This window comes from Panulirus ornatus, chromosome 38 (genome assembly GCF_036320965.1).
Source record: "Panulirus ornatus isolate Po-2019 chromosome 38, ASM3632096v1, whole genome shotgun sequence".
NCBI classification, from domain to species: Eukaryota; Metazoa; Arthropoda; class Malacostraca; order Decapoda; family Palinuridae; genus Panulirus; species Panulirus ornatus.
This window is the reverse complement of record NC_092261.1, coordinates 10,582,625-10,600,196: the sequence shown is the minus strand read 5'-3', so window position 1 is coordinate 10,600,196 and position 17,572 is coordinate 10,582,625. Positions and strand designations below refer to the sequence as shown.

The 17,572-nt window shown below is 45.1% G+C and overlaps 1 protein-coding gene across 3 annotated transcripts in view; it reads right to left on the bottom strand.

Annotated features, from left to right (window-relative positions):
• Positions 1 to 16,286, bottom strand: part of LOC139760891 (uncharacterized) — a 362,007-nt gene extending 345,721 nt beyond the window's left edge. For 2 of the 3 annotated variants that reach the window (XM_071684637.1, XM_071684638.1), the window contains exon 1: positions 16,089 to 16,280. In XM_071684637.1, the coding sequence (XP_071540738.1) occupies positions 16,089 to 16,155 (67 nt within the window). In that variant the 5' untranslated portion in view covers positions 16,156 to 16,280. Of the gene's footprint in view, positions 1 to 16,088 lie in introns of all 3 variants that reach the window. The other variant, XM_071684639.1, reaches the window with a different exon arrangement.
• Between the last annotated feature and the right edge of the window lie 1,286 nt (positions 16,287 to 17,572).

Below are 17,572 nucleotides of genomic sequence, written 5' to 3'. Positions count from 1 at the left end.
TATATATATATATATATATATATATATATATATGGTATTTGAAAACTATACCGTGACTTCTCTAGAGAGAACACAGAAGCTCAGACTAGTTTGTAGATGTCATAAAATACGACAAACTATAGAAAAAACGAGAATTGAATCAAAGATGGATAAGGAGAACAGTGATGGCTTCGCTGCTGTTCATCACATCTGAGATCATGTAATGATAGTCACACGTCTTTCGCTCCAGGGTATAGAAACACAGGCATAAATTTGCCCCTGTGTTCCAAACGGACAAAAGGAGAAAAAGGCAATACGCTGGCCACCATAGAGAGAGGGAAATGAGAGGAGAGAGGCGGAGGATAATGGTGGACGACAGAAGCTGAAGGGAATCATAAACTGTTGTGGGAGGTATGGAGGGAAATGAAGAGGGGAGAGTGAGACGGGTAAAACAGGAGGAAAGCTGATGCAATTATATGAGAAGAGGACTAGGAGGAGAGAGAGAGAGAGAGAGAGAGAGAGAGAGAGAGAGAGAGAGAGAGAGCCAGCGTTACCAAGAAACTGTACGTCTCAAGTCCCGGTCTACCAAGACTCGTGTGTGTGTGTGTGTGACTGTTGGTTTACTGCCACAGTCACCTTAAACATTAGCTCTACAAAAGCAATGCGTGTCTTACGAAGGCTAAAAAGAAATAGTCATATGTGTTAACAGAAGTTTCCAAATTTTTGTTGAACCATCAGGGCATTTATAAAGCGAAGAAATAGATATATATGCACAATGGCAAAATTATCAACAAATGCATTAGATAATTAGATGATAATATTCCCTTGTTAAAAATGCATCTCTATTACCGAGAACAAAGGGTAAGCTGCTAATCGCTTGTAGCTCAGTGGAACTTGTCAAAAGTAATTACTGGAAATTTTCTCTAGTTTTACATTATCAGACACATGTCTCATGAAGAGATGACATATTAACCTGTATTTGTAAAGTTTACATACAGACCTGATTGGCCTCAGTAAATGTAGCCCTGGAATATTGAAGTATATATATATATATATATATATATATATATATATATATATATATATATATATATATATATATTGGTCTAATGCCGATTTGTACAGCAGATGATGATGGTGATGGGAGAGAGAGAGAGAGAGAGAGAGAGAGAGAGAGAGAGAGAGAGAGAGAGAGAGAGAGAGAGAGAGAGAGAGAGACGAAAGAAGGAAAACTTTTTAACAGATGAACGACATCAAATCCTCCGGTAACTAGTGAAGGGGACGGTGTGAGTGGGCGATCATTACCACCAGTTGACGGATGCACGAGATCCCACATCCTATGATTGTCCCCCAGTGATGAGCTACACCTGACGCCCTCCCATCAGTGCCACGCCTCACACTCCTTCCTGTTTTGGGCCACACCCTGCACCAGGATACACTCCTTCCTCTCTTGGTCCATACCTCTCACTCCTTCCTCTTCTGGGCCAAGCCTCCCACTTTTTCCTGTCCTGGGCCACACCTCTCACTCCTTCCTGTCCTGGGCCACACCGTGCCACATCAGGATACAAGGGACACATAACACACTCCAGCCCGTCACGTCATGGAAGGCCACACTTTCCCTATCAAGAGCCACATCCCACTGCTCAGACCTGTCCACGCTGGTCAGACAGCTAGGAGAGACAGGAACTCTTCCCCTGCATATCCTTGTCCGATTGGACTCTTTAAGGTGTCTTAAGCTATCTGTTCTACTCTCCCTTTTCATCACCCCCTTTTTCAGCACTCCCTTTTCAGCACTCCTTTTTCAGGCACGTTAATGAACTGTGATAGTGTAATTTCTTGAACATTTTCTCTTTTTTCTGTGTGGTCATTAACTCCTTTCCCATCCCCATGGAGTATGTTTATTTCATTTTATTTCCTCAGCTAACTGACTCAGTGTCAGATGAAATAAAAACACCCTGACTTTCAATTTGCATACATGAGTGCTCTTCCACACCACTTTGAATACTTTTTATTCCATGGAAAATCTTTGTTATTGCATCAAACTAGATGATGCCACTGTTACCTAATTCTCCGTGAGGGATTTGATGACTTGGAGCCTTCGGGATGCTGGCTGTAATGAAGAGCCAGTATCACCTGCGTATAGAATAAATGGAACAGATGAATTCTCGTTGTTAACAGGAATGGTACCAAGCTATGAAGAGCTTCCTGCCTCCATTTATATTTGCCATTTACCTTAATCCTCTATCACAACAACTGCTATGGGCAGCACATATCTGTTTTTGTTTGGATGGCCCGGTGTTATCGCCCGTTGCTGCTGGTGTGGTGAAACCGGTAAACGTTTGTGAAAGATACAGCGATGTTGTCAGTTCCTCTTATATAAATCAAGTATATAGACTATAATGTTTCCCTCGTTTTACCTCGTATGCGCCACGCTTCGTTGTCTATTAACCATGTGACACACATTAAGTCAGAATAATGCTGTGTCTCGTTCTCTGCTTCCACAAGGGCACTTCATATTGTGCCCTAAGTGGTACGAACAGGTCTCCACTACCAAGTGTGTGAGTGTGTGTGTGTGTGTGTGTGTGTGTTTGACTTCGTTTGAGACGGTAAGTGCCATATCTCACACTGTAATAGACGCGTAACACGTTACAGCATACCGTATATATCATGCCTGAACCTCCCCTTCATCCATCTTTGTCGCCCAACGCCTGCCCTCACATTACGTATACCTGATCTGTGTTCGTTCAGGTATAACATGATTCATGTTCATTGTACCTTCGAATCAACTGAGACCAGTCTGTCCCTGAGCTTGTGTTGAATCTACGCGTACACAGAAGAATCACAGACGTTAGGCATGTGTGCCTTCATCGCACGCGATGTGTGTAGTATACAAGAACTCGCCCACAAAAGGCTTGCATTACTTCCCTCACACAACGTCGGGAGCTTAAGATAAAGATCCATCTCTCGTGAAATTTTGGTCCAATGAGGGAAGGAACACCATTTCTCACGCCATGATATCGACTCTACTCTCAGCACAGAAAGAACGTAGTCGTATTCCCTTATCATCAGAAATGGGTATAGGGGAGGATCAAAGCTGTTTCATCACGTAGAAATGGCTAATTACTGATAATTAAGCTTTCAGGGAGAGTAGTTTAGGGTTTGAGATACAGAGGGAAGGTTGGTTTCTAGGGGTTGTGGTTTGGTTGGTAGGTGGCAGCGCGTGAGCCCAGGTCATAGGGTCAAGTGACGGTGTTGGTGGGTCAGGTCATGGTGTCAGGTCACGGTGTTGGTGGGTCAGGTTATGGTGTCAGGTCACGGTGTTGGTGGGTCAGGTCATGGTGTCAGGTCACGGTGTTGGTGGGTCAGATCATAATGTCAGGTCACGGTGCTGGTGGGTCAGGTCACGGTGTTGGTGGGTCAGGTCATGGTGGTAGGTCAGGTCATGGAGTCCAATTACGATGTCTCAGGTTATGGATCGATTCTCGAGGTGCCTAATGGTACACAGTTACTTCAGATGTGTACCCCACGTGCTTGATATATATATATATATATATATATATATATATATATATATATATATATATATATATATATATATATATATATATATATATATATATATATATATAAAGATAGATGACTTGTGCGATTAGTCAGTAGTGCCTGATGCAGACAGATGCTGAAGTCTGAAGTGATGTCGAGGGTGTAGTATGTAGAGACGACAGTTTCCATCACACCGTATGGGTAGACTACGGTATCTCTACCTTGGACTGTGCACGACCATTAAGCTGACCTTTGCCTGTTGAGTAGGTGGTCCATGAGGAACCTAGGGTTAAAGAGGGAGGCAAGCAAGAAGAAGTAAATGTTAAGTAAGAATAGATAGGTGTATGATCCCCCAGGAACAGGAGGGGGTAGGCCACGGGAGACATGGGCGAGTGACGAGGACGTGAGATACAGTGGGTGTTGAGGTGGCGGAGGGGGGAAGGTCACACTGAGACGGAGGAGAGAGAGAGAGAGAGAGAGAGAGAGAGAGAGAGAGAGAGAGAGAGAGAGAGAGAGAGAGAGAGAGAGAGAGAGAGAGAAGGGACGGTGCGGGAAGGAGACATAAATACCCTACAATAGTACCATCACCAGAACATTTAGAGAGAGGGGAAAAAAAATATATGTATATATATATATATATATGCACTCAAACAGGCAGCCCCTCCGACCTGGCGCCATGCCTCGGTTGGGTAATGCCCCCGCCACCCTGTCTGTCTTGGTCTGTACGTCTGTCTCTTCAGTGCTTCTCCGTTATCTCTCTTTTATTTGATTCGTAACTCGTTTATCAATGATTTATGATAAGCATGCCAACCGCCACCTCTCTCTCTCTCTCTCTCTCTCTCTCTCTCTCTCTCTCTCTCTCTCTCTCTCTCTCTCTCTCTCGACCTATCGCTTCCCTGGTGCATCTCCACACATTGCAGTTCCTCCTCCTCCTCCTCCTCCCCAAACAGGTAAACAACCGCGCGGCATATTACGCCTCCGCGCGGCACTTGGCACTGATTTTGGCCCTCTCCGTCACCTGCCACGCCGCGGCCCTTAGCTAACATGTGATGAACCATAATAACTTGGGCACAGGGGGGGGGGGCAATAACGGCTACAACTCCAGCGCGCGCAACTAAATCAGAGGCGAGCGGCGTTACGCTTTATGGAATGTTGTCGCTGAGGTCAGAATCCCCCGACACGCGTACCCTGAGTGACTTTGTGGGCATTACCAGCCTGTGACGTAATGATACGTGGATTCGTCCTCCCGAACGGGTGACAGTCACGAACTCCAATAACTAAGTCATGACTTGATTTAGTCCCTCCCCACAGTGACATTTTCATTCCCCAGGATGACTGACCTTATCATTATAATAAGGGTACGCAAAGGATATATTAATCAGTGCTCAGACGGAGAGTCATGAAATGCAATACGAGAGCAAAATAACACATTTGAACCGCTCAACTGCAGGTATAAAAGCATGGAATGCCTCTCTCTCATGATGCAAAACGCCAGATAACAATCAGAAATCGTAAAAGACCTGTAAAAACTTTTATCTTCCATTTTATAATCAATGAACTCGCGGCCTTCGCTCGCGCGCGTATATATGTGTGTCTGTGTATGTGTGTGTGTGTGTGTGTGTGTGTGTGTGTGTGTGTGTGTGTGTGTGTGTGTGTGTTAACGGACAGACGAGGAGCCCTTCTTATTAGCATCCCGGACAATGCCGGAAATACTAGGCGGTAAAGACGCCAGGGAGACTAATGAATCTTCCTGATATTACTGCGTTAAAGCTTTATTGCCTGTCATAACTTGCTGATGAACTCCTAGGGCTTATGCCGTCCGTGCCACAGCCGCTCAGGGCTGAGGATGGACAGTGATGGGGGAGTGGTACAGTGCGTATCACTGATGGGGTCTGGCTGTAGTACAGTGATGGGGTTTGGCTGTAGTACAGTGATGGTGTCTGGTTGTACAGTGATGGGGTTTGATTGCTCAGTGATGGGGTCTGGCTGTATAGTGATTGGTTCTGGCTGTATAGTGATGGGTCTGGCTGTACAGTGATGGGGGTCTGGCTGCACAGTGATGGGGTCTGGCTGGACAGCGATGGGGTTTGGCTGAACAGTGATAGGGATCTGGGTAGGAAGTGATGGTGGCTTTCAGCGTGTAGTGTAACAGTGATGTGGGTCTCTTGGTATTCAGCTATTGGTGCTAGTCGGATGTGAAGAAGTGATGGGGGGTGTGTTTGTGGGTACGTAGGAATGGTACTTGCATGGGTTGACAGAAGACCTTGTTGGGTGAGCGACAGCAATGGGTCCGGATGGCACAGTGGATGTTGGTGGGGACTTCACTGTCATTCTCATCTCAAAAGAGTAAGTCGTCACCTCTACTTGTACCATCTCCCGCGGCTGATAAAAGAATTCGGAAGTCTTTTCTCAATACCACGACAGTTTGGCACTCCACCTAACCTCTGTCCACAGGCCTTCGCCGGACACACCTGAGCCATCCACCAGCACCCCTAAGCCAACCTCAGGCACCCCCTAAACCACCCCTCGACACACCCTGAGTCACTCCCTCACCCCCAGTGACCCCTCGAAGCCACCTTCAGGTCTTTCAGGAGCCACCCTTTAAGCCACCTTCAGCAGCAACCCCTCCCCCCCTTTCCTCCTCCTCCTCCTCCGGGCTTCTTCCTAACTCATCCTCAATCCCCCTTCCCCCCTCATCAATGCCCTGGCCATCGACCTTCGCCCTCATTAAAAGATTTAGGAGCCACTTGAGTAAATACATCAGGCCGGCACAGCGTGTTATCAAGATAATTGCCAAACTTACAGCAACTACACGCCCCTATAAATTCATGCCTTTCCTCCTTGTAAATTGTAAAATAACTCGTACTATTTTCACGTGGATCGCAGGGGGGGGGGGAACCTCCAGTATTTACACAGTGGCTGGGGGGGTAGGGTGGAGGTGGCGGCGGCAGCGTGTACCACGCGAGGCCGGGCTAACTTGTGGCTCAGCTCGCAGCTCTGTCTTAATAATCATCATTATCGCCATTACCTCAGCGAACGTCCTCAGACCTTTCCGTTTATTTCCTCAGGTAATCCCTAATCCTAACTCCCGCTGGGAATGGAGGACGTCGTGAGTACATGATAGTGAGGGGTAGTAGTGTGTGGGAGCGCGCGCGTATTATATACATATACGTATATACATATATCACACACACACACACATGTAAGTAGAGAAGTGGCCGGGAGTGGTAGTGTAGCCGGCTCTACCAGCTGCCCTTGCCTTACCCCTGAGGAGAAGCGGGCGAGGCAGGAGTTGAGGTGAAGCAGAAGTCCCCCAGCAGGAAGCTGCCTGGGTGCCCTAGAGACCACAGCTTCCCGCCGTCTTTGGCGCTGTCGTGTTGGCCGCCAATAGCCACAGCTCTGTCCAGTCTTTACTGCCCCGCCTCTGTTCCTCACTCCTCGGCAGGCATGGGAAACGGAAGGCCTCGGGATGTGAACAGGATCTGCTGCGTTTCTGCCTCTTGTCAGCTGGGTTGGCACGACCACAATGGACCATCTTGTTTAGAGGGGGGGTGACGCAAGTCTCGTGAATCACCCCCGTGTGGTAAAACTGTATTTTGGAGTATCACTCTAAAAGCTACAGGTAAGCGGAATTAAACTGCCGTGGATGTCCATCCTTCCCTGAACTCCCTCAGCGTCGAGAGGTGCAGAATGAACCGAGATAACAATGACGGACAGACCCTCCCCGAAGCCTCGAAAGGTCTGGGGAGACCAAGATAACAGGGGACGGTCGTTCTGACAATCTTCATTAGTACTGCTACATGTACAGTCGCGGACAAAAGTCTTGGGACATGACTGATTGAAGGTGTTCCGAACCCTAACTCGGTAGGCAGAGAAAGAGGGACTTTGTCACTCGCTTTCCAGAACTTCGGGACTTATGGCGTGTCCCTGGGACTTTACCCCAGCGTTGTCCCTCAAGCACTGACAAGAGCCATTGGGTCGTTGGCACTGTGACGCCAACAAGAATGCCTGTGCTGTCTCGCTGCTATTCAACACACATTTTACCTGATGCAAATACACTCTGTCAATGAGTCCAGAAGTAGTTTCGAACTAGTCGTATTTAGTAAGGCAGAAGGAGGTACCTGCTGTCTCGCTAAAGGAACAGCGGTTGCCATAGCTGCAGCTACAGGAACTCTCCATCAATAATACTCTCACCTTCGGGTCACCTTCGTCAAACCTTTCAATCACTAAACATAGACTGGAGAATAGAAATCGTGGAGTCTCTAAGAAGGCTTTTGTAATGGACTCCCTCGTATCAGTATGTGGAAGCTGTCGATGACTAGGAAGCCACCCTAAACCCCATATAAAACAAAGATGCGGGGAAAGAAGTAGTTACGCTGCTGGCATCATAAGTCTCCCAACACTTACACATACACAGGTTAGGTTGTGAGTCCTTCAGTCATTTGTTAGGCTCCAGGCATCATAAGTCTCCCAACACTTATACATATACAGGTTAGGTTGTGAGTTCTCCAGTCCTCTTGTTTTGTGCATAATAATCACATGTAATTCACGCGTCGCAACATTTGCCTTTTTCTTTCTTTATCATAAATTGCAGGAGACTAATCAACAGCTCATTCCACCCGACCAATCAACGAGCTGCGCCTCGTCAGCTGACCTGAATTTAGCGTTAGAAATTAGAGATTTAGAAATACTGTTATCCACATTTATATTTCTGAATATTACATCCTTCTTTCAATTTTTGTTTAGATTTATTTGAACACACGCTCGAATTAAGCGCTCCTGTGATAATCTCTGTGGCGTATGTGTACTTTTTCTTCTTCTCCAGTTCATGCATGCAAGAAGAGAGACTAAGTTCCATCAAAAAAAAAAAAAGAAAACACTTCCATCGTTTTGAACAGCAGGAGAGATGAGCTTGCTATCAGTTCGCCAAAGTGTGTTCTATGGTGAACATCATCAAAAGGAAGACATTCCCCAGAAGAGTTTCCAATGGTCGCGTTGTACGTTTGCAGTAGAATTACCACATCCCCTTCAGGGTGGGTGAGGATCTTTGAGGATCAGGTGAATTAGATATAATTTAAAGGAATATTTACAAGGTCTCTGAACAACAAAACTTTAAGGTAGACGCGCGGTACCAACTTTTAACGCGAATACTCTGGGTAAGTAAGTCTACTTAAGACGAGTGTCTTTAAGCAGTTGAACACATGAACTACTGTCGGGCTATCTGTGCGAAAGTGCCTCGTCGTGTAGAAAGACCCTCTTGGCCTACAAGTGACCAGCCGGATGGAGATATTCCTTCAGGTCGGCGGCGGTGCCCAGCAGGATAGGAATACCCCTTTAAGCCAAAGTAAGCGACTCGGTGGAAATACTCCTCCGGGGAAAAGTAATATGTCAGCTGGAAATATCCGTCTTGCCAGAGTAACCTGCCAAGTTGAAAGTCCCCTCCTGGCCAGAGACACCGAAAATGATTTTGGTTCGAAGGCTTCTTTCTACCCGTTGGGTCACTTCGTTAATAAGGTCTTAGCCGCTCTATCAGCACAGCTTCATACGACCCACAAGATACAGTGAAAGTTAATGTATAACTTACACTTATAAACTAAATACCTACCAACGCTAAGATCATCCTACCTACTAACGCTAAGATCATCCTACCTACTAACGCTAAGATCATCCTACTACTAACGCTAAGATCATCCTACCTACTAACGCTAAGATCATCCTACCTACTAACGCTGAGAACATCCTGCAAAGGAGAACGATGAACAGAGACTCCTTCATGATCGTAGTGTTTGTTGATGTTGGTCACAACAGTAGTGACGTGGCTGTTCTTTTACAGTGGTTAATATGTTACGTGGTTATCGTGGTCATCTCAGGTGGAATGGAAATGTGGAGAGTATGACAAAAAAGAATGCCTGACTTTAAGAGGTGGGAAGGTCAAAGAGAAAGGGAAACACAAGAAAGAACGAAGAGAATTGGACAGCTTCGCTGTCGAGGTAAGGAGGTATCATAAAGGCTACTTCTCGTGTAGCTGGTGTCCATAAACTACGGGAAGCAGCCGCCAGATGCGTGGCACAGGGCCGAGCCTTAATGGCTGGGACATTAGGCAGACAGCGCACGAGATGTGTCGCCGTTAATGATACCTGTAGAACAGAGAGCTGGCAGCAACACCATGGCGGAGGGAGACGGATGGTTGAAGAGTGGCGACACCAGGAAAATTTATCGAGCAGACTTTTGACTCCACTCTGGCAAGGAGAGAGATGAAGGGAGATGGAAGAAGATCCACTCATGTTACTCCACAACAGGGCGAATGAGATCCCTGTAGATAGTAGCTGTAGAGAAGAAAAGTAATTTCGGCATCTACCCAGCATCTTCGGCTTTTATGAGAGAGATATTGCAGTTTTCCTTATGTGTCTTTCCAGGAAAGAGCAGATGATATGTTTAGGTCACTGGAGGGTGGTCTTGTGATACTTGTGATATTAGGAAACGTGTGATATTTACAAAGAAATACAGGTAGACAAAACATTCGTGCACTTGTATTCAACCAGGTTATTGCTTCCACGTTCTCAGATGCTGTTGCGTCGGTCCGTATCGAGAGTGAAATTATGTTCTTTCCAAGAACGAGTGCTGGATTCAAGAAGTTAACTGAAGTGTAGAAAATGGAATCACAAGCATAGAAGTAAATAGGGTTAGAGCTTGAACGGGATCATTTATGGAGAGAAAGAAAGAGATTTAGGGATAGGATAGAATCCTAAGGGACGCCACTGTCGACGGAATAAGAGGGAGAAGTCGCTCAATCAGCGACTACTGCAATGGAACGACTAGAGAGGAAGTAGTGTATATGAGAACAAAGAGAAGCAGAACAGCCAAAGGAAGGAAGTTTAGAAAGCATAGATATATATATATATATATACACCACAACAGTCGAAATGCTTTAGAAATATAGAGGACCTCAATAAAAGATCCATCAAGTTCCTAATTGAGGATGGCTATAGACAGTTGAGTTGTATAAAGGAGATCGACCACTAATAGACCTTTCACCACGAAAGCCGTGTTGGTGGTCTGACAGAAGGGAATGAGATTCTAAGTGTTTGGGGAAGTGGGAGGCAAAGGGACTGTCATGGACTTTGGAGGCAGCAGAAATGAGAGTCATGGGACGTTAGTCAGAAGCTTTACAATGGCCTCCATTCTTCTGGATGGGCTGCAACAAGGCACGGTTTCCAAAGGGGACTAGAAGAACTGGTGTTTTCGCAGGAAGACGAAAAAAAAGTAAAGGTCTGAGGTTGCGCATAGACACACTCCCACTGAACACGAGAAGGTGCGCCGTCTAGATCATGTGCCTTACCCAGAATCATCCCTAGTTGAGTAACAGAAAAAAAAAAAGCTGCCGAAAAAAAAAGTGATTTCGTCATCTGTTAACTATAAACTGATCAGCCTGGAAAAGAAGAGGAGAGGTTAGATTTCAGAAGTTCCTGGAAATGTCTTTGGTTATGGTCCAGGAAGACTTATCACCCGAAGAGGTCAGATTAGCGCGCTGTTTTATGAAGGTGAGCTTGACCCTTCGACGAACAAATTGTAGAGAGTCTCGCAAGATATGAAGGCAGAATGACATTGAGGAGAGAGAGAGAGGGGAAGAGTTTCAATCATGGCCCGATTAGTTCAGTCCCTGAGGCTGACAGGCACCGGAGCAGAGCACTCACAAGGAGGGATAAATATTTCATAAAAAGGTTTGAGGTCGGACGCCATCCCTACCGTGATCACCTCTGCTATACCGTCAGCACAGCTGGAGGCATCCTAGGCCAACAAAGCGGTTATGACCTGAGGGAAAAAGTCGGTATAAGAGGTACTCCAGGACGACCAGAGAGCCATCCCAAAGTGCCAAAGTTGGCGTTTTGGCAAGTGGGATAGTGTAGGTGGATGGACTTGTCCACTTAGAGGTGAAAGAGATAACACTGGGGTCGGATGAATCCCTAAGGAGGACAGATATAATACATCGATAGCGGGAAGGTTCAGAGATGATGATGATTGATGGTGGGAGGGTGTTGTGTTTTGAAGATGATGATGACCATGATCATAATTTGAATGAAAAGAACGGTCATAATAGCTTTAAATTATGATAAATGATCACACTCGCATTTGGACAACAACTACCAAACGAGCCATTCGAACGAGTAAAACAACTCATATGGTCAGCTCTGGGCACAGCCTCTTTAACTCAGTGACACATGAAGGCTTGTTTGCGGTGACACAATTCCCCAGCACAGTGTGAGACAGTAATCACATCCTGGTCTTATCAAGGCAATGACGAATCTCTTCCAAAAGCAAGATGCATTTACTAGTGTCTTGAGAAAACCTAACCTAATCATATGTTGGCCAGACACCAACAGGATAAAGTATCCGTGAAATCTTTTGATCGTTCGAAATGATAAAAGACACTGTATAATTTTTCTACCCGAAAACATTTAAGCTTTCAAGCTTATGCTAAACGGTAAGCTGGCTCGATAGCAACTATTCCAGGTTCGTGGTAAGAAAGAAAGAAATATCCAGTTTCTGGAATCCGTGTGGAAGGAAGTATTCCATATCCGAGATATGGCAGAGAGCAAATTGTGTCAGCATCCTTCGTAAGAAGGGGCAAATAGTCGATATTCAAAGTTCAAAGGAGCGAGTATTTAATATTCAAAATACGTAGAGGTCTGTGTAGTCTATATCTAGGGTATAAGGAGTTCATTCATAAATATCCGGGTATGTGGGCCCCCCCAATTCTGAAAATATTCGAGTATGAGGAACGTATCTTCTTTCAATTTCCCAAGAATGAGGGCCCCCGATCATTCAATATCCTGGATATGAGGACCCTATCCCTTCAATACTAGGGTATGAGGGCCTAATTATTCAATATCCAGGGGTGTCGGAGCCTTACAATTCAATATTCGGAATATGAGACACCTGCCATTGAATATTTGGAATGTAAGGCACCTACCATTCAATATCTCAGGGTTAAGGGCAGAACCATCAGTATTCAGGGTGTAAGGGCTCTACCATTTAATGTCCAGGGTGTAGCAGAACTACCATCCAGTATCGGACGTATGAAGGAGTAAATATTCACTTGGTGGGTTGTGTATCATTCGATGATTTAGAGATATATATATAGCGGCTGGCATTAGGGAAAAGGTGTTTGCCATCTGGGTATATAAGAGGGCAAAAATACTCAATATTTGGTGTATTCGGGACGACTATTGGGTGTTTGAAGTATACGGGAGGGGTGGGGGGTAAAGACTGGATATTCGGGTTATGGGAGGGCCAAGTTGATGTTCCAGAGGTATGGGGAAGACATGATTTCAATACCCATGGTATGCTGAAGCAAGTTATCAATATTCAGGACATGCTGGAGAGAGCTTTCAATATCCAGGGCATGCAGGAGCAAGTATTCAATATCCTGGCCACGCGGGAAGGATTCTTCAATATTCGGAACACAAAGGTTCACTGTTCAATATTCAGGGGATGAGAGAGAGAGTATTCACCACCCGAGGCATTAGAGAGCAAGTATTCAATATTCCAGGGCATGAAGCAGTAGTATTCGCTGTCCGGCGCAAGGGGAGCAGTATTCAAGTATCCGGCACATGGGGCAGTTGTAACCAGTGTCTGGGATACGAAAGAGCAGTATTTACTGTCTCGCGCGAGGGAGCAGTGTTCATCATCCTTGGAGCGGCCTTGGAACGGGGCAGTAGTAATCAATATTCGGGGCAGGAAGGAGCCTTGTTCACTCTCCAACGTAAGGGAGCAGTATTCAATACTCGGGGCAAATGGGCAGCATTAGAGAATATTCTATGCACGGAAGACGAAAGAGCAATATTCAGTATTCTGGGCATGAGGGAGAACCACTCAATATCCGGGGCATGAGGGACCAGTATTCAGTGTCCGGGAGAGGAGGAAGCAGTCATTAATATTCGGGACATGAGGGAGCAGTATTCAGTAACCCGGACACGACCGAGCAGTATTCAGTATTCGGGACATGAGGGACCAGTATGTACTATACAGGATGTAAAGAAAGACATATTCAATACGTCGTGTATGGGGAAGAAATATTCAGATTATGAGTATATGGACGCCATCATTCTCCAGCAATGTATGAGGATGCTATCATACACCAGAAATGTATGAGGATGCCATCATCCACCAAAATGTATAAGGAAGTCATCATACACCAGAAGTGTATGAGGATGCCATCATCCACCAGAAATGTATGAAGAAGTCATCATACCCCAGAAATGTATGAGGATGCCATCATCCACCAGAAATGTATGAGGATGCCATCATCCACCAGAAATGTATGAGGATGCCATCATACACCAGAAGTGTATGAGGATGCCATCATCCATCAAAGTGTATAAGGAAGTCATCATACACCAGAAGTGTATGAGGATGCCATCGTCCACCATAAAAGTATGAGGAAGTCATCATACACCAGAAATGTATGAGGTCATCATCATACACCAAGAAAGGCCAGCATATCGTTGCATCAAGACTCCTCACATTCAGGTACACGATGAGGCAGTTGCTATTTCATCAACAGTGCGGTTAAGCCAAAATAAATAAGTGGAAAAAGAAAAAGTAATTTGTCAAAAAAAAAAAAAAATTACGTCAAAAAATTTGTCATAAGCGTCATGTAGGATATGCAGAAAGAAATTTTTGTGCCAAATTTTGTGAACATTGGTTGAGATAAGACAAAAGGACTTTGTCTTTGGGTGATTTTTGACTCCTCAACGAATGGCAAAAAAATGGTACATTCATAATTTCAATCTGCATATCGTGTTGGGCTCGAGAAAAGACATCTGTTTGCCAAATTTCGCGAAGAATGGCTTAAATATGGCCAAGTAGTGGGGAAAAAAAATGATGATAACCGAAATCAGAAATATGGAGCTTGTGGGAAGGAATCCGTTCACAATGTTTTGCTTTATTTGGTTGAGAATGTAGGAAACACCAGCCCAAGATATACTATTTTTTTTTTTTTTTGAGGTGGGGTTATTACCCTCTGACCTCGTAGAATTCTTTAAATGACCTGAATGAAACGCAAGACAGAGAGAGGAAAAAAGAAAAGTCTGATGTTAATCGGCCTCAGAGATTAATGAATAGGGCAAAACCTTAATGGCTAAGAAGAAAACGAAATCCGTAGCAAGAAAAAAAAAAAAAAAATGTCTCCAACCCAATATACGTATGGCTAGAGGTGGTCTATTGTGGTTTCAACATTTCGACTCCCGGGGTAAAGGGGTACAAATATCTGCCCTATATAATGAGGTACAGGAAGTAAATATTCAATAATCTGAATATTGGGAAGGAAATCTTGAATTGTCATCTTAGAAACAATTATCCAGAGTATATAGGAGAATAGTCAATACTCTGAGTACACTATCAATATTTGGGGTATGGGATGGAAGAATATTCAACACCCGAAGGATTGTGATGAGGAAATCATGTATTCAGTATCTGGGTTTTGAAAGTTAAGTATACGATATTCAGGATATGCGTGGGAAATGTATTTAATGTTCTGGGCACGAGAGAGGAAGTGAAATAAGCATCAGCATTCATAGTATGAAGATGCAGGAATTCTCTGGTCGAGGAATGAGGGGGTAATCATTTAATAAATGAGACTTATGTAGACAGTCACTCATAATTTGGAGTATGAGGGGCAAATATTCGATATCTAGTGTATGGACGCTCTAATGCTGAGTATGAGGGAGTATTCAATATCTTTGTCATGACAGTGCGAGTATTCAGTGTCTCGGGTATAAGGGATATGAGAGGGCAATAGATAACAACGGATATTCGTGGTATGAGGGTGAATATGTCCCATGACACCAAGTGTTCGGGTTAGAAAAATAACAGGTATTCAGTGGTGCGGATCACACACACACACACACACCCACACACACACACACACACACACACACACACAGAGAGAGAGAGAGAGAGAGAGAGAGAGAGAGAGAGAGAGAGAGAGAGAGAGAGAGAGAGAGGATACTAATGTCATTTTACTAACCAACCAGCATATAAACAAAACGAAATTCAACACATTGTAGGCATCATCTCCGTCGTCCACGGAAGCTGTAAGGCTAAGATAGCATGCAAATCAAACTACAAAAAAACTATAAAGGATAATTATAAATATCACGCCCCCCCTCCTCCTTCCCTCCCTTCCTCCCTCCCCCACCTCCCCCCCCCTAAGCAACGCTCAACTAGTTATCCATTACTTTTGTCACTTTTTGACAACAGTTGACGGGTAATTGCAACCTAAGGTGATGGGTGAGTGGGCCTTGCTTGTATTATGGTTACTGACCTTACACACACACACACACACACACACACACACACACACACACATTCATATTCAGATTTTAATTTTTTTTTCACGCTCTTTTCCTTAATAATGACGGAGTCAGGTCAGTCCTCCAATTGAGGTGTGTCTTCGCTGTAAGGTTGTGATGGCTGGCCCGTCAACTTCGTCGTGAGGAGCGTCACTCATACGAGAGCGTCAAAAAAAAAAACAACCTCTATAGTCATTTAACATATCATCTCACCTGGTAAAACTGCGAAGAGCCCCATTAACATCACCCGCAGGTATCCATTGGACGGTACTCTCTTCATTTTGCGACGTTAAATAATATATCACAAACAGTTTAATGGAACACGATTAATTTCGGATTATCCTCGCACTGGCTCACAGGGAAACTGACCACAAGTACAAACCCGTCCCCGACGAAGTGGCAATCCACACTGACCTGTGAGAGCTGTGAGGCCCGGGTTCCCGCCGGTGTTGTGACTCGCAGCGCCGGCTAGTGGCGGCCGCGGGAACTACGCCGCCACAACACTCCCTCGGGGACATGTGCTGGGATGCTTACGACTTTGGGGGGAGGAGACAACAACGGCATCACATCGAGTACATGGGTCGTATCACAATTCAGACGTCTAACTACCCGTAGGGGTACTTCGTTCAACGGCCGTTTAAGGTCGTGTCACCTCAAGCCACCGCGTAATTCACCAGGTTCGGGAGAGAAAATGCCCTCAAGAAGAGATACTTGCTCAATTGTGTATTAGTGCAAGCGTGTGTGTGTGTGTGTGTGTGTGTGTGTGTGTGTGTGTGTGTGTGTGTAAGGTGCTACCTGACGACCAAATGCCTCTCTCTCTCTCTCTCTCTCTCTCTCTCTCTCTCTCTCTCTCTCTCTCTCTCTCTCTCTCTCTCCGTTAGGTTTTGCGCTCTGTTTTCCTGCTGTAAATCCGAGGTGAGTCGTCCCCTCCCCACACCCCCCGAGGTACATATTTACTACACCACAGCGTCTCCTGCAGTGTTGTGCCACAGTGGTGGTGGCGGTACAGATTAATATGACAGATGACAACGTAAAGAAAGAATGATGAAAACATTATAGAAAATAAGTAATATATATATATATATATATATATATATATATATATATATATATATAATATATATATATATATATATATATATATGTTAGAAGGCTGGTTCTGTATGCAGATTAAGGGGCGTGATTTTGATGGGGCAAACAGCACATTATCAGAACCACCCATTACCAACAACACCCTTCCCATCATCCCCCAACACTGCATACCACAGGCCTCCCTCACACCACCAAGCACTCCAGCCTACCGTCATCCCTCGTCATTCCCCCACCACCAGAACTCCCGCCACCATCCTTGCCCATCGCACCCACACTCCCTCCCTCCCTCTCTCCCTCCTCTCCCACACCCTCCTTCCCTCCTCTCTCACACCCTCCTTCCCTATCACTGTCTGTTGCACCTCATCTAACAGGATCCTTGGAGCTGCTTCCCCAGACCATCTTTCGGTCTCTTTCGTCAATTCTAAAGTAGAGAACTTGGTTTCTATATGTAACTATGACGAAAAGAAAGACAGGAAACTATTGCATCACGCTAAAGGTTACGGTGGATGTGTCTAAAGGGGCAGAGAGAGAGAGAGAGAGAGAGAGAGAGAGAGAGAGAGAGAGAGAGAGAGAGAGAGAGAGTTTGAAGCCCCCCAAATTGTCAT